This window comes from Plecotus auritus (assembly GCF_963455305.1).
Source record: "Plecotus auritus genome assembly, chromosome: 5".
NCBI lineage: Eukaryota > Metazoa > Chordata > Mammalia > Chiroptera > Vespertilionidae > Plecotus > Plecotus auritus.
In genome coordinates, this window is record NC_137776.1 from 89,733,066 (window position 1) to 89,755,794 (window position 22,729).

Below are 22,729 nucleotides of genomic sequence, written 5' to 3' on the forward strand. Positions count from 1 at the left end.
CTCAAAAATTTAAAAATGGAACTGCCATTTGACCCAGTAATCCCACTTCTAGGACTATAGCCCAAGAAACGAGAAACACAAATCAGAAAAGATATATGCACCCCTAAGTTCATAGCAACACAATTTACAATAGCTAAGATTTGGAAACAGCCTAAGTGCCCATCAGCAGATGAGTGGATTAAAAAACTGTGGTACATCTACACAGTGGGATACTATGCCGCAATAAAAAAGAAGGAACTTTGCCGAAATCGGTTTGGCTCAGTGGACAGAGCGTCGGCCTGCAGACTGAAGGGTCCCGGGTTCGATTCCAGTCAAGGGCATGTACCTTGGTTGCGGGCACATCCCCAGTGGGAGGTGTGCAGGAGGCAGCTGATCGATGTTTCTAGCTCTCTATCCCTCTCCCTTCCTCTCTGTAAAATATCAATAAAATATATTAAAAAAATAATAATTTTAAAAAAGAAGGAACTTTTAACATTTGCAATAGCATGGATGGAACTGGAAAACATTATGCTAAGTGAAATAAGCCAGTCGGAGAAAGATAAATATCACATGATCTCACTTATATATGGGATATAATGATCAACATAATTTGATGAACAAGAACAGATCAATCCAGAGACAAATGGTAGGGGGGCAGGGGTTTAGAGAGCAACCAAAGGACTTGTATGCATGCCTATTAGCATAACCAATGAACACAGACACTGGGGAGGTGGGGGCTTGCCTGGGGTGGGAATGGCTTGGTGGGGGGGGGGTTGTCAATTGAGGAAAAAGGAGACATATGTAAAACTTTAGATAATAGAGAGAGAGAGAGAGAGAGAGAGAGAGAGAGAGAGAGAGAGAGAGAGAAAAGGAGGGGAAGAGACAGAGAGAGAAACATCGATGTGAGAGAGACACACTGACCAGTTGCCTCTCACACACACCCTGACCAGGGCTGGGGATAGAGCCTGAAACCGAGGTACATGCCTTTAACCGGAATCGAACCCGTGACCCTTCAGTCCATGGGCCGACACTCTGTTCATTGAGCCAAACTGGCCAGGACAAAAAAATTAACACATTTTAAAGGATCTACTATGAACAGGCATATGACTTAGATTTTTTTTTTCTTTAATGGAAGAGTAAAGCTATAGTAGAGGTTTTTACAAAATAAAAAATGCTATTATGATGAAAATATTTTAGAAGTTCATATCTTCATTCATTTATTCACTAAGTCAACCAACATTGATTACTTGCTATGTACCCGATACTGTACCTTTGATTTATGTGCTTGATGAATAATCTTCAATTTATCTGAAAAAAAGCAAATTATCTTTTTACAAAGATTATTCTAAAACTTCATTTCTAATTATTAAAGAGAGATGAGGGGAAGGTGGCTATGACATTCAAATATTTAAGTCCTTACTTTATGACCAGGTTCTCTTAAAAATCTACTACACAGTAAAAGAAAAATTACTTTTGCATATCATTAAAATTAAAGATTACTGTACAAAGACATTTTAAAGCTTTGGTCTTTGACACACACAGCAGTGTGTGTGTCATAACCTGAAGTCAACTCCGCAGGTGTCCCTCAGAACAGAAGACAAGTGAACCGTATCACTTTATCCTGGTCTTTGAAGTTGCTAAATGCTAAGATTAGCAAACAGTGTAAAAAAGTGTCTTAAATTAAGACTGATATTATCAAAAACAGTTCCAAAATATTGATTAATCACTCAGAATAGATCCAGTGACAGGAGGTAAAATGATCACAGTGACAAGTCATTACCACACCAAGGACTCAAACACCATCGAAGATCACTGGAAACCTGAGCAACGCTGCGCATGCACAGGGAGTCCTGATACTTGCCGCCCGGTTTTCAACCACTGCACAGGCTTCCACCGTCTACCCTGCTTTATTCAGTCCGTCCTTCGCTTCTTCATCTGTTCACCTTGAAGTGAGGCTGCACTGTACTTTTCCAATAAGAAATTTCTCCACATTGGGTAAAATCCTGACTGCCGATAATCAGCTCTTAATCATATAATAGACATAGCATTCCACGGGTTTAAATTAAGATATTTTCCAATTTTCACTCAGTTTTACTTAAGCATTTAATTAATGTATTATGATTACATGTATGTATTACTATACCTGAATAAACTCTTAACCTTAAACTGAAATTCATTTCTATCCATCACACTGTTTGATTCAATGAGAAATCCCAACAGTGAAATGAAATAACAGGATCTATTTAAAAAAACAGATCCTGAGCCCGGCCGGCGTGGCTCAGTGGTTGAGCATTGACCTATAAACCAGGAGGTCATTGTTCAATTCCCCAGTCAGGGCAGATGCCAGATGCACATGCTCAATCCCCAGTGTGGGGCATGCAGGAGGCAGTCAATCAATGATTCTCTCATCATTGATGTTTCTCTCTCTCTCTTCCTGAAATTAATAAAAATATATCTGATAAATAAATAAACAGACCCTGATTTAACTATGTTCTTATAGGAGAATAGGAGTACCTATCCAGTTAAGAACCAGCACTCTGAATTACCCATTATTTTAAGTAGTCAAATTTCAATTATCTATTGCAATTCTTAATGCAAAGTCAGCCTAATCCTATGTATTGTTAAGAAGTAAAAAAAAAATCTAATCTAAGTAAAATATGAACATTAGAAATGTAAATATGCCACAACTGCTAAAAATTAGCTCACAAGGGTACAAAAGAAAATAAACAAATGTAGCTTTTGGATCATCTATTATTGAGTTACCTTCTACAGTCCTTTTCTCAATATAGATAGATATCAGTTTATTACTAGAGACAAGTTAGAGAACCCAATACTGGTTTGTAGTTGTTGCTTAGTAAAAGGACCTTGCTTAACCTTTGTTACAATCAACCTGCAAAACTGGAGTTTGACCTTACCAAATATTAATCATGTTCTGTATATTTTGTAATGAGCCACTAAATTAGAAATATCTTTGTTCTATTAAGTCCTGCAACACACAATAAAAAGGCCACATTTTTTAGCAGAAAATAAATGCTTTGAACGGAAATTTTCACCAGATTTTTCTCTCCAACAGAAATTGGTAAGACTTGAAAGAGATAGAAAAGAGAATAACAAGCTAGCAAAAGATGTATTAATGTCCCTTCCTTTGCTCAATGATCTTGTACTTGTTTTTACTTCTTTCAAAAAAAGCTTCAGAAGCAATATCTATGGGTATTGTTTCCTTAATGCAAATTCCTTGAGGAAAGTAACCTCATAAAAATAAAAATGTTTTATATTTGTGAAGTATTTAATGTGTTTGCATGTGCAGTTTAATCGCATGCAGCCTTATAAAACAAATAGGATCAGCAGCCCCACACTGCACAATGGATGTGCCTGGGCAACAAGGATTTAAAAATAAAACAACATGCCCTGTGCTGTAGGAACACAGTCTGTCTAAGGTAAGTAAATAATACATGTAGATGCCAACTAAATGAGAGGAATCCTATCTAATAAAAGGGTAATATGCAAATTAACCATCACTCCATCACAAAGATGGCAGCGCCCATAGTGGCCGGGGCACTGGGAGAGAGGATGGGAGGGCGGGCCTCTGGCCAGAGGCCAGCCGGGGCACGCAGGACGCTGGCGTTGTTGCAGGCTGGGCTGAGGGACCACCACCCCCCCCTGCCTCCGTGCACGAATTTCATGCACTGGGCCTCTAGTCTATATATATAAAAGCCTAAGCGACCTTTACGACTGAACAACCGGAACAACCAGTTGACCAGTCGCTATGACACACACTAACTACTAGGGAGCAGACTCTCAATGCAGGAGCTGCCCCCTAGTGGTCAATGTGCTCCCACAGCAGGAGCGCCACTCAGCCAGAAGCTGGGCCCACAGCTGGCGATCACAGCTGTGGCAGCGGGGGCCTCTCCCACCTTCCTGGCAGTGCTACGAGGGGTAGTGGGAGGGGGGGCGGCAGCAGTAGGCACAGGAGGGCCAGGATGAGCAGCAGCGGAGCTGTACCCAGCCCCCGGCTGGGGCTCCTCCCCGGCCGCCTGCCACTTTGGCACTGCTACATCCCCTGAGGGGTCCCAGATTGTGAGAGGGCATAGGCCAGGCTGAGGGACCCCACCCATGCATAAATCCATGCACTGAGCCTCTAGTACATTTATAAATGAATGAAGGGCTCTGAGAAACCTCAGACTCTCTGTGGCCTGGCCTGGCCAAGAACCAGCCCTTTGTCCCAGGGCATGGAGACAGCAACTAACAAAACTGAAATTCGCCTCTGTGCCCTTTCCACTCCCTAACACCCAAAGAGTTCTGTTCCCACAGGGCATGTAGCAGCCCTGGACAGTGACTGGTGATAAAGTAACACTTCGGCCTTCCTTGTTGAACACAAAGCAGCAGACTGTTGAGGAGCCAAATTCAGACAGAATCACTTGAAGTCTATCTAAGCCTTAGTGCTTCTCTCATTTCTCACAGATAAGCATATTCATTTTTCCTGCCAATTCCTCTGAATAGTGCAGGAATACTAGGACAAAAAGATGTCAATAAGGTAAAATCATGTAAAAGATACATACCTACCATAATGACTGGCAGCCAGATATTGTGACTATTTCATTATCTAAAACTTATCTCTCAAAATAACTTACACGAAACACAAATCTGAATATAGATACAAACCATGCAGAAGAGGGAAGCCATGTATAGTTTTTCAGAAGGAAGCCATGTATAGTTTTTCTAGGGAAATGGCGTCTGAAGACTGACTCAATCTTCAGGTGCTATTTCAAGGCATCGTGTTTTGAAAGCCATGGAGGCCAGAACTAAGAAGTTTCATATTTACTTAATCATGCTTTTTATTTCTTTCTCTTACTCAGTATTTAGTATGTAAATTCTTTAAGTCCAATAAATCAAAGTACTTTCCACTCAGTGCCTTCAGTTTCTGCCTGACTATCCCCAATGACCTCACAATTAGTCTCTGGATATTAAAATGCATACGCACGAGGGAAGACTGTGATTTCAAAGAATTTTAGGTCAGAAGTTGCTCTACCAAATGGGAACAGAATTAAAAGCTACTCCAAAAAATGACCTAGGGTAATAAAATATTTATACTTTAAAATGTCTATACCAATTAGCATAAATATTTATTAGGTGCACCATAATTCTCAAGAGAAGTCTCAGTTTGGTGAGTATCACTATGCTAAAGGTTAATAGCCAACTGTACCATCTTTATAATGAACAGGGAATCCCAGCTTACTACTGCCTTATTACTACATTTTAAAATCAATAATTGAAACATGAAGGCCTGGGGTGGGGGGGTGGTCTGGAGGGGGTCAATGGGGGAAATAAGGGGACATATGTAATACTTTCAACAATAAACATTTAAAAAATAATAATAATTGCAACATAAAAATTATTGCACAACACGCTCAAGTTACTGGCATTTAAAATCTTAAATATCTTCTTTTTATTCCTAGTCTTTAATCATTTTTCCTTTTCTGATTTCCCGACAAAGAAATTCATTTCAGACACAGTTTGTCAACATGTTAGTCCTCACAAACTGGCCACTTCCCTGCACAATCACATGTACTTTAATGACACACTATCAGAATTCCGGTATTTCTAAATAAACGTTCATATTGGTTTTTACTTACAAAAAGTAAATTCCTTTTTGAAAACCAAATTTAAATTCATATCAATGTAAAACTAATGTGATATTACATTAATATATGCTTTAAAAAAATAAGAAAAATTGGTTACCATATTTATAATTTCTGAATGGTGGTGGCAGGCTGGTCCTTAAAGGAATATCTATAAGAAAAAGATTATTTTTATTATAAAAAGTAAATGCAGTCTTTTGGTTCTGTACTCCCATACCTCCAGTCTAAACTACTTTAAAAAATAAAAAAACTGATGGGACACAAAACAAAGCTGACATCCTGGCAAGGTCCAAGACCATGTGAAACAAGGGAACCACTGATAAGATGCCGAGCTGCTACTAGCTGAGCCAAGAATTCAGTGACACTACTGAATAAACTGGCATTTTATTAAACACTAGAGGCCCGGTACAAGGATTCATGCACATTGAAAGAAAATTAATTAGAAGAAATATTTTAGGGGCAGGGGAGAGACCGCGGGAGGTCGGCTCCAGGGTGTGTCTGGCCCGTCTCACCCAGACCTGATTGGGGCCAATCAGAGCTGGGGAGGGACAGTGGGAGGGCTCCAGGGCATGTCCGGCCTTCTCGCCCAGTCCCGATCTGCTGGACCCCAGCAGCAAGCTAACCTACCGGAGCGTCTGCCCCCTGGGGGTCAGAGTGCACCATAGTGACTGGTCTAATGGTCAGACACTTAGCAATATTAGGCTTTTATTATATAGGATAATCTCATCTATGTACATTTGAAATACAGAGTTCACATGTGTGACATTATCTTTTTATATAGTTGATGTTCATTTAGCATATAAATCTGAGAACCCCTTGAGTTTTTGGCCCATAGTGGAAACCAATGATCTAGAATAATCTTAATTCTCTTACCAAAATTCAGATAATTCAGCAAAGAAAACAAAAACAGAGCAAATATTCTTTTTAAAACAGTATTACAAATATTGTTATTAGCTTTAACTAATAACATCTGATGCTAAAATCCCTACGGAGGGCAATTTGGTAATATCCATCAAAATTAACATGTGCATCAATTCCACTTAGAGAATTTATTATATAGATTTTGCACTGTGTGTATTCATGTGTGTGCAATGACATACATACAAATGTAGGAACTTTAGCTTGTTTAAAATAGCAAATGCTTAGAAAAATCCAAAAGTCCTTCACTGGGGATACTTGTCAAATATATTATAATATGCCCAAACAATGAAACATTTTTCAACTGTAAAACAATCAAAAAAAGGAGGAGGAAGCTCTGTACTAATACAAGATCTTCAAGATATGTTGAGAGCAAAGACGGCATAAAGTTGAACATTATTTTTTTAATAACCCACGTTTTGAGTAAAAAGAAAAAATAAGGATGTATGTTTGCATTTGCCTATACTTTCATGGGCGGGAGCATGCTGTATTGGTCAGATAGAGAACATAAGTGGGAAGGAAACTTTCACTCTATTCCCTTTTATATTTTGATCTTAAAACCACATGAGTGTGTTACCTATTAAAGTAAACTCTAAAAACCCACACATCTGAATTAGAAAATGTTTTTGTTTTGTTTTTTAACGATTTGTCTTTATTTATTTATTATTTTTTTAAATCCTCACTCAAGGATATTTTTCCATTGATTTTTTAGAGAAAGTGAAACAAAGAGGGAAAGATAAAGAGAAATATCAATGTGAGAGAAACACATTGATTGGTTGCCTTCTGTACACACCCTGACCAGGGCCCTGCCAGGAAGGAGCCTGCAACTGAGGTACATGCCCTTGACCCGAACTGAACCCGGGACCCTTCAGTCCGTAGGCTGACGCTCTATCCACTGAACAAAACTGGCTAAAGCAGGAAATGTGTTTTTTAAGTACATATGCTTTTTAGAGGTCAAACACATACTGAAATATAACACATTCATTTATGTTACAGCTTTAAAGAACCTATTACCAGATATTTCAGAGACAGGGTCAGTAAGAAGTTACCACTCAACCAGTGTTGAGCCTCGACCTATGAACCAGGAGGTCAGGGTTTGATTCCCAGTCAGGGCATATACCCAGTAGGAGGCGTGCAGGAGGCAGCCAATCAATGATTTTCATCATTGATATTTCTATCTCTCTTTCTCCCTCTCCCTTCCTCCCTCTGAAATAACTAAAAACATATTTAAAAAAGAAGTTACCAAAACAAGTCCCCACTCTTAAGAGCCCATGTCCCTGTGTAAATCCTGTAACAAAGGAATGTTCACAGCCAGGGCTATGTCTTAAGAGTGTGATTCTCACCTGCTGCACATTACAGTCGCCCAGCCCAGCACTAGAGCAGACTTGTAGCAGACTGGTTCCAAGCATAAATGTTTAAATATAAAATAAAAACTTCCTGAGATGATTCTGAGACAAACAAATTTACAGGGGGCAGCCAGATGACATAAGTGAGTGAAGTGGGTCAAACAGAAGGTGGCCGTGAGATCTGACAGCAATGCACCTGTGGACCCTGAGAAAGAAGATACCTACCCAGAAGGGCTACTGATGGCTAATTGATCTCAAATTTAAAAGCAGAGCCTGGCAGCCATTTCTACACAGGGGCCTCTCATGCAAACCACACTTCAGGGAGCAATCTGCCTGCCTGCACTGTGTGCCTGCCATCTGAGCCAGCCCCTATAAAGGAGTTCCTGGAATCCTATTTCAACCAATAGGATTGAGGCTTTCTCCATCCAATTGGAGCTGCACAGCTGTATCTCCCATCAGCATCTTCACTAATCAATCAGGGCAGCTCCATTCTGACCAGTAAGGACAGTGCCTTTTGAACCAGTCAAACTGTGAGAATTTGGAGTCCTCATTTGCATGAGCATGAACCAATCAGGGACCAGGGGTGCAGATTTCTGTCTAGTAAATTAGCTCCCCTCTGGCCCCGAAGTGCATTTTTCCTTTCCACTGAAGACTGCATTTCCCTGGCTGGAGCTGAAATACCAGAGATGAAACACTTAAAGACATCTCACCAGACCACAGCTGGAGCAGAGCAGAGCAAACAGTGTGTAGTAGACTGGCACAGAGCAAGTTGGCGCTGCACGGTGCAGGGCAGAGTGAAAGAAGTAGGTGGAGCAGATCAGGGCTGCATCTCCCCAGGGCCACCTCACAGCTGTGCTGCTCTGCAGCTGTGATGCTTCACAATTGAGCCTGCCCCTTGAGTGTGTCGCTCATGTATGTGTAAAGTTGTAAAATGGTATGTTCTGAAGCTGTCCACCAAGTGCGCTGGCTCTGGGGCTTCCTGAGAAGTGCAAAGTCAGCCACTGCCTGGGGCCACCCAGTAGGAGCTACAGAGCAATCCTCAGATGGCTGCTGCTTGTGTTGGGCTTAGAAGAGCCCAGGCGAGGCCAAGCTGTTCTGGACCTCTTATTGCTAGGTATGGGTCACACTCACCCCAGCCATTGCTTCTTTGAGAGATTTTAGCAGTCTAAAGCCTGACCCAGGACAAGGCATTCATATGAAAAAGCCGCTGCAAACAGCTTGGGTGGGGCTTCAAATTGGATGGGGTGGGGCTCAGGGAATCACCAGGGTGGAGTGAACACAGTGAGCCAGGCTGATGGAAACTCAGATATGGCTGCCAGTCAGCTCTACGGCTGCGGAGGTCTCTGCACAGGAACAATGACCCCTGCAAGCGTCCCTGTCTGAGAGAAAGCCGCTCCGATGCCAGATAATCCAGTTCCTACCCATATGTCCCTGGATCCCTCTAAGCTGTTGCCCCAGCTCGAGAGCTCAGAGGGAGCAAGTCTATATAAGTTCATGTGCAGGCTCTTTAAAAGGAACTGCCTGGGTTTCCAGCAGCCTCATTGTCACTCAGCCACAATCCCCACTGGTTTTTAAAGCCCGAAGTTATGGGGACTTCTCTTCCTAGCTCTGAAACCCTGGGTTGGGGGTCTGGTGTGGGGCTGGGACCCCTTGATCCCATAGGAGGCCTCTGCAGCTAAGATATCCCTCCTTATTATAAAAATGGCACATGTGGGTGTTGGACCAGCCTGTTCCATGCCTCCGCCCCTCCTACCAGTCTCATTTTGCTATCTTCTTTACTCCTCTAGTTGTAGAACTTCCGTTCTGCCAGCTTTCAGGTGATTCTCAATGATGGCTGTTCTGTACTTTAGTTGTAATTTTGATGTTGTGGGAGGTGGCAAGTACTTGCGTTTACCTATGCTGTCATCTTAGTTCTCTCCTCTGGCTGTTTTTCAGATTTTCTCTTTATTACCAGTTGTAAGAAAATTGATTGATATGCTTTGGTGTAGCTTTTTTAGGATTTGTTAAACTGCCTGGATATGTGGGTTTATAATTTTCACCACATTTGTAAAATTTTCAGCCATAATTTCCTCAAATAGGTCTTCTGTTCCCTTGTCCCAGATCCTCTCCTCATGGACTCCAGTTACATGTATATTTGGCTACTGGAAGTTGAAGTTGCCCCATATTCCCCTATGGCTCTGTTTATTTTTCTTTCAGTCTTTTTTCTCTCTGTGCTTTATTTCAGATATTTTGTGGCTATGTTTTCACGTTTACTAATCTTTCTTCTGTTCATATTATCTACATGTTAATGTGATCAGGCATATATCTATCTCAGACATTTTATTTTCTATCTCTGGATTGTTGTTTTTTAAAATATTTCCATTTTCAACATGTTCAATCTTTCCTCTACCTTCTTAACTACATGCAATGTAGTTATAAAAAAAATGTTTTAATTGTCCTTGTCTACTATTTCTGTCATTTGCAACATTTCTGGATTGGTTTCAAATTGACTTATTTCTCCCCTAATTATGGTTCATGTTTTCTCTTTACATTACTGATAAGTGCTGATTTGTTGCAGGATACTTACTGAGTGCTGGATATATTTGTATTCTTATAAACACCCTGAGCTCTGTTCTGGAACACAGTTAAATTACTTGGCAACAGATCCTTTTGAGTCTTGCTTTTGAGCTTTGTCAGGTGCGAGCAGAGCAGAATCTAGCCTAGTGCTAACTTTTGCCTACTATATTGCAGAAATCTCTTCTGGAAACCCCACCCAGTACTTGGTTTTCCACTCTGGCTGGTACAAAGAAAACTATTCCAAGCCCTTTATGAGCTCCGAGCATGTTGCCTTCTATTATCATCATGTGGTTCTCTGCATGGCTTCTAGTAGTTTCCTTACACACTTGTGCTGATCTCATTCAACTGATGACTCATGCTCTTCACATCATCCAAGTTGGTATGCATAATCAGAGCTCACTCTCTGTACAGCTCTCTATTCTAGTACTCTGCCCTGTGAATTCTCCAGGCTCCACTCCAGACTGCCAGCTCTGGCTCATAAACTCATGGAACTTGCCAGGGTCTGCCTGGACTTCCCGCCCTGCTCTGTGGCCTGCACACTCTCTCCAGGCAGTAATCATAGGAGTCAACTCTTTATTTCCCCCATTGTGGGGACAACAGTTTTGTGCTACTTGACGTCCAATCTCTAAAAGCCATTATTTCATATATTTTGCATAGCTTTAATTTTTTAAAAAATATATTTTTATTGATTTTTTTAGAGAGAGGAAGGGAGAGATAGAAACATCAATGAGAGAGAAACATTGATAGGCTGTCTACTGCACGCCCCCAGTCCTGGGGATCAAGCCCATAATCCGGGCATGTGCCCTGACCTGGAATGGAACCATGACTTCCTGATTCATGGGCTGACACTCAACCACTGGGCAACACTGGCTGGCTTGCATAGTTGTTTTAGTTGTTTCAAGTAGAAGAATAAGTCCAGTCCCTGTTTCTCCATCTTGGCTAAAAGCAAAAGTCTGTGGCATATCTATTACTAGTATATTCTGAAACTATTTTCCACTTTGCACTGAGTTTTCTTTCATTCTATGTTTCCTCACCTTTGAACTTATCTTTGGAATTAATGAACTTTTACAGAAGAATTGAGGATTACACAACTCTGCAAAAAACAATTTAATATTTCATTATTAGAAAGTTCACAAGAAGGTAACCACTAACTTTACTCATTCACTTAGGTCTCCAAAAGAGGGCATCTACAGAAAAATTATTAGACAAATAAGACAACTTAATAAATATACTGCTGGCATAAGGATGCCACAAAGGAGTATAAAATGTTAAAACAAACAGATCAATATAAAAATCAGTAAAGTCTGAAAAATTATTAAAATATCAATGTTTAATAAAATAACTCGTCACCTCATAGTAAAAGCTCTGAAAATAGAAGCAGTATATGTTGTAACTTATTACTAGATGCTGCACCTACATTTGAAGGCTTTTAGGAAAGTACAAACACTTAAGGGAAAATAATAAATTTACTAACTCAGTGGCTAACCTGTATGGGCAAGAATACCAAACACCTAACATTAATCAGAACAATGTCCTAAAACTCTAATCTAATAAGGGGTTCTATCAGATATTATAGTAATATTCCAAGGTTAAGCTATATCAAGATGCTTTTTACTTTAATTATGAAATAACCTAAACATTAAAAGGTATGACGAACAGAATAAAAAAGTCATTGAACCCACCAACCAAGTTTAACTAATATTTACATATTGTCATAACTGCTTCAGATCCTTTATTTCTTTGGTTAAATATGATGTGAGCACAGTTAAAACCTTCTTTCTGTCCTTCCCTAATCCCATTACCCCTGCCTTCCTAGAGTTAACCACTATTATTAAGTTAGTACACACTCTTTGTTATACTTATTCCATAAGGCACAGCCACAGAAAACAGTATTATCTTGTGTTTTAAATTTACAGAGTTGAGCATTTAAACTAAAGAATCTATAGCACATTGTGTGGTATAAACAGAAGAGCATCACCTCCACATAGAGTTGGAAGGAACAGGTCCTTTGTGAGAAGATGATAATGTGCTATGACTGTGCTACTGAAAAACTAACCCATTCCTTTCTAAAAAAGAGGGGCATCCGGGAAGTGCTTCTTTACAGAAGAATCAAAGAGTAAGAAAAAAAATCCCGATTTTGCAACACCAACGATTCATCAATAGGTGCTAAAACCACTGGAAACAAGATATGCATATATCTTCATATTTACCACTCCATACAATACTTATTGATTTGAAAGATACTTTTACAACAAAGAAATCTGGTAGACAGTATCTTAACCAAGTGGATTCCATCTGTCTCATCAATAATGGAACATAATGGCAGACAGTGTCCTGATGTGATGAACGAGGAGGAACCATACAGATCAGGGGTCAGTAAACTATTTCTGTAACGGCCGGCTAGTAAATTATTGGGCTTTGAGCCATACAGTCACAACCACACAACTCTGCCAGTGAAGCACCACAGATGTAAACACGTAGGTGTGGCTGTGTTCCAATAAACTTTATTTATAAAAACTGGAGGCAGGTCTGACTGGACCCGGGTTATAATTTGTTGACCTGCAACCTACACAGTAATTCTGCTGAAAATGTTTAACCTGAATTGAATAATGAGAAAACAATCAGACAAATCCAGATTATGGGACACTTATAAAACTCTGACATGATTTTTCTTTTAAAAAAATCAATACAATGGAAGTCAAAATAAGGTGGGGAACTATTCCAGATTAAAGGAGACTAAAAGACATGACTTGCCATGAAAAGACATAGACAAACCTTCATTCTTTCTAAGTGAAAGAAGCCAGTCTGAAAAGGCTACATATTGTGTGATTCCAATTATATGATATACTGAAAAAAAAAAAAAAAAAGCAAAACTATAGAGACGATAAAAAAATCAGTGGTTGCCAGGAACTTGGTGGGGAGGATGAGTAAGTGAAGCACATGGGATTTTTAGGGCAGTGAAACAATTGTAACAGTGGCTACATAACATTATTCACTTGTCAAAATAGATAGAACCTTATAGCACAGAGTGAATCTTAATGTATGCAAAGTAAAAAGCAAAAAAAAAGAAAAATTTAGTAGGTCAGGGAATCCCAGGGAAGAATGAAGACGGTGACAAAACAATCTAACTGTATTTCCAATACATGAAACAACCTTACTGGAGGGAATGGAAGAAAGGATGTCGACCTAAATAACTTTGGCAATAAATAGATTTTGTAAGACAACAGCCAAAGTAAATACACAAAAGCACTGTACCCTAGTTAATACCAAGTTGCTTCCCACAGGCTACAGATGAACAGCTCTGACACTGCTGTAATGTATATGGAATTAAACAATCAAGTAAATGGGTGGACGATGATGGGAACCAGGCTTCTCACTGTTTGAGTTAATACCATGTAATAACCCAGTTAGTAATTAATTGGAAAGGAGTAAAGGGAAGGCCAAATATTACGGGCATGTCATTTAGCAGCTTTGCCAGGAAGCTACAGTTTAGATCAGGGGTGGGCAAACTTTTTGACTCAAGGGCCACAATGGGTTCTTAAACTGGACCGGAGGGCCGGAACAAAAGCATGGATGGAGTGTTTGTGTGAACTAATATAAATTCCAAGTAAACATCATCACATAAAAGGGTACGGTCTTTCGGCTCCGCGGGCCGGATAGAACAGCCGAACGGGCCGGATCCGGCCCGCGAGCCATAGTTTGCCCACGGCTGGTTTAGACACATGCCCATTAAAGTCTGGGTGACATAGGGAAGATACTTGTGTGTCAATCACACCTGGGAACAGGTCACTGGCCAGAGTAGGCGTGGCCACTGCAAGCTTGGGAAGTTTTGAGATACTTAAGTTCCTAAACAAAGGAGTTTGCCCTCTTGTTGTCTTGGTTGGCACTCCCGGCTTGCGAACTCTCACACTCCTGCATTCGTCCACATGGCTCACAGGGATGTGGATGCAATGAACTGCAACTAGCGTAATGCTAAACTGGACCCAGACACTCTGGACGCTGGCTTTGCTTCTAGCTCTGCTGAATCTCCAGCTGCACTTCTTCCAGGACTGGACTAAGGGAAATGGGACTTTAGAAAATGAGGAATATAATTCTATGCAAATAAAGCTTTCCACCACATCTCACCCTCCCGTGGGGGCCTCCTGAAATACTTATTCCAGCAGCACCCCAAGAACCCCACTCCCACTAACAACAGAGAAAAGCCATCCATGCATTTCTCCAATAAAAGGATGAGAATGTTCAGATAAGCAAGGGGAGGAAGCTAGAATGCCCATATGGTAGTGGATTAGAGTTGGAAACATCAGTAAGAGCTCATGCTTAACATATAGATACAAGTGGTAACATGAAAATACTTATAGATATGTCTAGATACACAGATTGAAAGGTTGATATATTTCTTTTCTCTGTCAGCTGAGAGAACCTAAAAGAAAATATTAGCAAAATGAATTCACCAATATATTAAAAGGATCATACAACCATGATCAAGTGGGGTTTATTTCAGAAATGCAAGGATGGTTAAACATCTGTAAATCAATCAACATAATACATCACATTAACAAAATAAAGGAAAAAAAATCGCATCATATCAATAGAGGCAGAAAAAGCATTTGATAAAATTTAACATCCATTTAAAATAAAAACTCTGAACAAAGTAGGCACAGAGGAAACATACCTCAACATAATAAAGGTCACATATGACAAAAACCACAGCTAACATCATACACAACGGTGAAAAGCTGAAAGCTTTTTCTCTAAAATAAAAAACAAGACAAGGATGCCAACTCTCACCACTTTTGTTCAATGTAGTATTGGAAGTCCTAGCCACAGCAATTAGGCAAGTAAAACAAATAAAAGGTGCTGTGGCTAGTGTAGCTTGGTTGGTTGGGATCAGCCCATGCACCAAAAGATTGCCAGTTTGACTCCTGGTCAGGGCACATGCCCAGGCTGCAGGTTCAATTCCTGGTAGGGGATGTGCAGGAGGCAACCAATCAATGTTTCGCTCTCACAGCGATGTTTCTCTCCCTCTCCCTTCTTCTCTCTCTAAAAATCTATCAATAAAAATATTTTTTAAAAAATAAATAAAAGGCATCCAGATCAGTAAGTATTAAATAAAACTATTTTTAGAAAATCCTAAAGATTCCACAAAAAAATTGTTAGAATAAACAAATTCAGTAAAGTTTCAGAATACATAAGTCTGTGGTGTTCCTATACACTAATAACAAACTATTGGAAAAAAAAATTAAGAAACAAACTCACTCACAACTACATCAAAAAGAATAAAATACCTAGAAATAAATTTAACAAAGGAGGTAAAAAATCTATACACTGAAAACTATGAAATACTGATGAAATTGAAGACACAATTAAATGAAAAAGTATTCCATGCTCATGAATTGAAAGAATTAATATTGTTAAAATGTCCATACTATCCAAAGAAATCTACAGTCAATGCAATCCTATCAAACTTTCAATGGCCTATTTCACAGAACTTGAGCAAATAATTCTAGAATTTGTATAGAACCACAAAAGATTCAAAATAGCTAAAGCAATATTGAGAACAAAGTTGGAAGCGTCACACTTCTAACTTTAAACTATACTATAAAGCTATCATAATCAAAACAGTATGATATTAAAACAAAAACAGACACACAAACCAATTGAAACAGAATTGAGAGCCTGGAAATAAACCCACACATATATGGACAATTAACAAATGACAAAGGAACCAAGAACATAAAATGGAGAAAGGGAAGTCTCTTTAATAAATGGTGCTGGGAAAACTGACAGCCACAAGCAAAAAAAAAAAGAAAAACAAAGAAACTGGACCACTATCCTAAATCATACACAAAAAATTAACTCAAAATGGATTAAAGATTTGAATGTGAGACCTAAAACCTAAAATTCCTCAAAGAAAACATATGTAGAAAGCTCCCTGACATCAGTCTTAGTCATGTGTTTGTGGATCTGGCTCCAAAAGCAAGGAAAACAAAAGCAGAAATAAACAAATGGGACTACATAAAAGTAAAATTTCTCCAGAGCAATGGAACCCATCATCAAAATGAAAAGGCAACTTACTGAATGAAGATATTTGCAAATCTATCTAGACTAATAAAAGGGTAATATGCTATTTAGAACGGGTTGACCGGACATCTTCCGGACGTCCGACTTCCTTCCGGACAAAGCCACAGTGGCGAGGACCAAGGCAGAGATAATTAGGGGTGATCAGGCTGGGAGGGGAGCAAGCAATTAGGGGCGATCAGGCCGGCAGGGGAGCAAGCAGTTAGGGGCGATCAGGCCGGCAGGGGAGCAAGCAGTTAGGGGCGAGATCAGGCTAGCATAGGAGGGCAGTTGGGGGTAATCAGGCCAGCAGGCAGAGGCGGTTAGGGGCAATCAGGTAGGCAGGCAGGTGAGTTAGGAGCCAGCGGTCCTGTATTGTGAGAGGGATGTCTGACTGCTGGTTTAGGCCCGATCCTGCAGGGGAACCAGATTAGAGAGGGTGCAGGCCAGGCTGAGGGACACCCCCCCATGCATGAATTTTGTGCACTGGGCCTCTAGTCTCCATATATATATATATATATATATATATATATATATATATATATATGCGCCTAAGCGACCGAACAGCCGAACAGCCAGTTGCTATGACTTGCACTGACCACCAGGGGACAGACACTCAACACAGGAGCTGCCCCATGGTGGTCAGTATGCTCCCACAGTGTGAGCACTGCTCAGCTGACCAATGGGTGCCAGACACTGGGCTCATGGCTGGTGAGCGCAGCTGTGCAGTGTGAGCCTATCCTGCCTCGATGGCAGCGCTACTGAGCAGCAGTGGTGGCAGGCGCAGGGGGGCCAGGATGAGCAGGAGCAGCGCAGCACCCAGCCCGGGCTCCTCCCTGGCTGCCTGCTGCTTCACGCACTACTACATCCACCGAGGGGTCCCGGATTGTGAGCGGGCACAGGCCAGGCTGAGGGACCCAACCAGTACACAAATTCGTGCACTGGGACTATAGTATATAAGGGCTAAAAATCCAAAATATATAAAGAACTCAGACAATTCAACAAGAAAAGAAAGCAAACAACCCAATTTAAAAAGTGGGCAGAGCCTTGGCTAGTGTTGCTCTATGGTTAGAGCATTGGTCCATGCACCAAAGGGTGATGGGTTCGATTCCGGTCACAGGCACATACCCGGGTTGCAGGTTCAATCCCTGGCCCCATTCTGGGAAGCAACCAATCGATGTGTCTCTCTCACATCGCTGTTTCTCTCTCTCTCTCCCTCCCCCCTCCTTTTCACTCTCTCTGAAAATCAATGGAAAAAATATCCTCCAGTGAGGATAAACAAACAAATAAACAAGCAAGCAAGCAGAGCCCTGGCTGATGTGGCTCATTTGGTTGAGCATTGTTTCATGCACCCAGAGGTTCGATTCCTGGTCAGGGCACATGCCTGGGTTGTACACTCGATCCTCAGTGCAGGCATGCAGGAGGCAGCAATTGATGTTTCTCTCTCTCTCTCTCTCTCTCCCTCTCCCTTCCTCTTACTCTAAAAAATCAATAAAAACATTTAAAAAATAAAAAGTGAGCTGAGGATCTAAATAGGTATTTTTACAAAGAAGACATACAGATGACCAAGAGGCACATGAAAAGATGTTCAACATCACTAATTATTAGGGAAATGCAAACCAAACCATAATGAGATATGACCTCACACTTGTTAGAATGGCTATTAACAAAAAGACAAGAAATAACAGTGTTGGAGAGGATGTGGAGAAAAGAAAACCCTTGTACACTGCTGGTAGGATTGGAAATTAGTGTAGCCACTATGGGTAACAGTATAAAGATTCTTCAAAATGTTAAGAATATAAAACTACCATGTGATCCAGCTATTCCACTTCTGCGTATTAATTCAAAGAATACAAAACATTAATTCAAAAAGATGTACATACCCCTATATCCATTGCAGCATTATTTACAATAGCCAAGATATGGAAATAACATAAGTGTCCATCAATGGATGAATGAATAAAGATGTGTACAAATATACAATGGAATATTACTCAGCCATAAAAATATAAAATATTGCCATTTAAAACAACATGGATAGACGTTAAAGGTATACTGCTAGGGGAAATTAAATCAGAACGAGAAAGACAAATATTTCAAGTGTACCAACATTCACATCATGAGGGTGCAGGAAGAAGAGAGGGAGCAAGAAATTAAAAATCTACTTGAAGAAATAATGACAGAAAACTCCCCTCCCTGGTGAAAGAAATAGACTTACAAGTCCAGGAAGCATAGAGAGTCCTAAACAAGATGAGCCCATAGAGGCCCACACCCAGACACATCATAATTAAAATGTCAAAGGTTAAAGACAAAGAGAGAATCTTAAATGCAGCAAGAGAAAAGGAGTAAGTTACCTACATGGGAGCTCCCTTAAGACTGTCAGCTGATTTCCCAACACAAACTTTGCAGGCCAGAAGGGAGTAGCAAGAAATATTCAAAGTTATGAAAAGCAAGGAACTATAAGGATAGCAAAGCTATCATTTAGAATTGAAGATCAGATAAAGAGCTTCTCAGACAAGAAAAAGCTAAAGGAGTTCATCACCACCAAACCAGTATTACATGAAATGCTGAAGGGAGAAAGGAGAAGATGAAGAAGAAGAAAAACTGATTAAAAATATGAACAATAAAATGGCAATAAATACATATCTATCAATAACTGAATATAAAAATCAAAATAAATGAACAAGGAATGTAATGAACAAAATAAACTGACGAATAAAATAGAACCAGGGGCATGGAAATATGGAACAGACTGATGAATCTGAGACTGAAGTGAAGAGAGGGTGGGTGGGAAGAGATTAACCAAAAAACTTATATGCATATAGGCATTACCTATGGACACAAACAATAGGATGGTGAAAGCCTGGGGTGGGGCAGGATCTGGGTGGAGGAGGGCAAGGGGGTGGAGGAAAAAGGGGTGAGACATCTCTAATACTCTCAACAATAAAGATTTAAAAATGAAAATAATATTCAGAAAGGCAAGAAGGCATCTAAAATAATCCCCAAAAGATCATTCATCACAGTGAACATTGTATCTGTGGGTAAATTCACTAAACCATAATGTCCAACCATCCTTCTAGCTCTGAGATGAAAAACACTAAAGCACTTGTGAATCCACTTGTTTCAATGATCCTACTTAAGCAAGGAAGGCAGTAGAGAAGAATAAGGGGTGCAGTGTTTCAGAGTACATGCTGTATGGTTAAACTGCTGGGGTGAACTGCAGCTTTGCCTTTGATTAGTCATGTATCTCAGGCAAGTGTTTTTTTCTTAATACATTTTTATTGATTTCAGAGAGGAAGGGAGAAGGAGAGAGAATAGAAACAGCAATGATGAGAGAGAATCTTTGACCAGCTGCCTCCTGCATGGTCCCTACTGGGCATCGAGCCTGCAACCCAGGCATGTGCCCTTGACCGGAATCAAACCCGGGACCCTTCAGTCTGCAGGCCAACGCTCTATCCACTGAGCCAAGCTAGGGCTCAGGCAAGTTTCTTAACCTCTCCATTCCTTAGTTTCTTCACCCGTAAAATGGGGAAAAACTTCCTAATTTACAGGGATGTGTGAGGATAAAATGAGATAATCTAGTTTTAACACAGTACCTAATACATATTAATTTCACAATTACTTCAAAAATTCCTCAGTATGAAACTCCTTGGTCTTTGTATGCCTACAATTCATAAAAGATAAATACATTGTACAGCAACCTTTCAGAGCAACCCCAATCAAATGACAAGGTAGGCCTGGGCACAGATCCCATAACTCAAAAACATCTGTATCCCAAAAATTCCCCTTATAGTCAGTGGAACACACTTCCCACATGCCGTGGTTAAATCATTGCTAACACAGGTGAAAAGATGTGAGTGGGCAGAGCTGAGCCTCTAACTGTGATCCGCCTGCTGCTCTAATGGGTAGGCGTTAGGTCCTGGGAAGGAAAGAACACAGTGACCCTGGGAAGAACACATCTTCCCGCCACTGTAACAGCTTGAAGCTTACACTTTATGCTTGAGGACTTCAAGAACAACCTATTCTGTCCTGTACCAAGGGCCTCATAGCACTCACTGTATCAACACTGAAACACTGTAACCCATAACACACAGATACTAAAATAAAAATGTAGGATTTGTTTCTATTTCATGAACATGCTTTTGGTGATAACCTTTCAAAAGCGGACACTCGATAGTTGTCAGTATCTTAGTACCAACTCTCAATTTCCCTCTAACAAGAACACAGCAATAAATATATCTATATACTCTAAAAACCCTGGAGTTACTTTAAGGAATAATTATGTTCATATGAAATATTTTATAGTTACTACCAAGTTGACTAGTCAGTCTTCTCTATGGGTCTACATAACTCACCTACTCCTTACTCAGGTAATACTGATCAGTAAAACTACCCAAAATTAGACAGGAAAAAAAATTGAGGGAGGCCCAGCTGATGTTGCTCACTGGTTAAGCATCAACCCATGAGCTGATCAATGATTCTCTTTCATCACTGATGTTTCTCTCTCTCTCTCCCTTTCCCTTCCTCTCTTTGAAATAAATAAAAACATTTTTAAGTGAGGAAAAAGGGTTTAGAAAATCTACAAAGTCAAGAAGTAAAATGTCAAGAATTGACAACATTTAAAAAAGTTAGCTATACACACTTACATTGCACATATATGTATAAATCAAGATCTTGGTTTCCCAATACCATTCTCTGTAATGGGATCAGAGCTCCACAGAGAAATGGCTGATCCTAGGGCTGGGGCAGGGAAAGAACAAGACAAGTCTGGAAGGTCTTACTCTACCAAAAACTAAGAAAGTGCTCAAAGAATGCTGGGTCATGTTAAAAGGACAGGAAGCCATATTTACGGAGCTACCATAGGCCAAAACGGGAATAATTAGAGCATCAAAATAAATAATGATAGTAAAAAATTATAATCCCTTCAATAAAGTAAGAATCCATGATTCCACAGTTACATAAACAAATGATTAAGTAAATGCTGTGGAGTGGGGCAGAAAGCTCTTCCTTACTGTACAAAAACTACTAATATACGTATCAGGAATGATGGAATAAGAAAAATCACCACTTACCAATCATCATCATCATAACTGATTCAGGCAGGAATCATCAAAGAATGCTAAACTAGTGGATGAAATTTTGAGAAGTAACAGGACATTCACATACATAGTCTCAGAATATGCCTCTATAACAGCCGTGGGCAAACTATGGCCCGTGGGCCGAATCCGGCCCGTTCGACTGTTCTATCCGGCCCGCGGAGCCGAAAGAGCGGAGGGTTCTCTTGCTCTCCCCTCCGCTCCTTTACTTTGAATTTATATTAGTTCACACAAACACTCCATCCATGCTTTTGTTCCGGCCCTCCGGTCCAGTTTAAGAACCCATTGTGGCCCTCGAGTCAAAAAGTTTGCCCACCCCTGCTCTATAACTTACTTTTCAATTACAATTAAAATTTGCAGAGCAGAAACTGGCAGGCACCACCTAACCCAATCAAAGTTACCGTTGCCAGTAACGGGGCTCATGGGCAGCAGAGCCTCCTGGTGATGTCAGCATCACTTCTATAAGTTCTTTGCCAAAAGGCATAACCTAAATCTAATCATGAGAAAATATCAGAAAAACCTAACTGAGGGACATTCTATAGAATAACTGGCCTATATTATTCAAACTTGCCAATGTGATAAAATACAATAAAAGACTCCATATTAAAAAAATTAATTTCAGGTTAAATGTAATATGATTTGAATTTTCTTTTGTTACAGAAAGACCTTGTTGGAAAAATTAAAATCTCAGTAAGATCTGTAAATTATGTAATAGCATTTTTTCAATGTTAAATCCTGATTTTCATCACTGTATTGTCATTATGCAAGAGAATTCCTTGTTTTTAGGAAATACACACTGATATATTTAGAGATAAAGGGGAATTGTGTCAGCAACATACTTCTAAGTGACTCAGAAAGAAAAAACTGGGAGGGGCAGTAAGGAGAGTAAGAGATAAAAGGGGGAAGGGAAAAAAGGGGTGAAAGAAAACAAATGTAACAATATGTTCACATTTGGAAATCTGTGTAAAGAGCATCCAGAAATTCTTTGTCCTCTTTTTACAACATTGCTGTGCCTGAAATTACGCTGAAGTAAAAAAAAAAAGTTGGATATAAAGTGATACATCTGTCAAAACTCATGGACCAGCATGCTAAGATCTGTACATTATAACATGTATAAATTACACTTCAGTTAAAATAA

The 22,729-nt window shown here is 40.0% G+C and overlaps 2 protein-coding genes across 7 annotated transcripts in view; one reads left to right on the forward strand and one right to left on the reverse strand.

Moving 5' to 3' along the window:
* The window catches only part of DBI (diazepam binding inhibitor, acyl-CoA binding protein), a 176,740-nt gene that overhangs the window by 108,124 nt on the left and 45,887 nt on the right, over nt 1-22,729 (forward strand). The gene's annotated exons all lie outside the window — the stretch shown is intronic.
* The window catches only part of LOC308249686 (UPF0538 protein C2orf76 homolog), a 108,015-nt gene that overhangs the window by 44,706 nt on the left and 40,580 nt on the right, over nt 1-22,729 (reverse strand). For 4 of the 6 annotated variants that reach the window (XM_080671409.1, XM_080671408.1, XM_080671406.1 and 1 more), the window contains 2 exons: nt 5,719-5,769; nt 1,250-1,287 (listed from right to left, as the gene is read on the reverse strand). In XM_080671409.1, the coding sequence (XP_080527535.1) occupies nt 1,250-1,287; nt 5,719-5,769 (89 nt within the window). The remainder of the gene's footprint in view (nt 1-1,249; nt 1,288-5,718; nt 5,770-22,729) is intronic. The other 2 variants (XM_080671410.1, XM_080671411.1) reach the window with 1 other exon arrangement.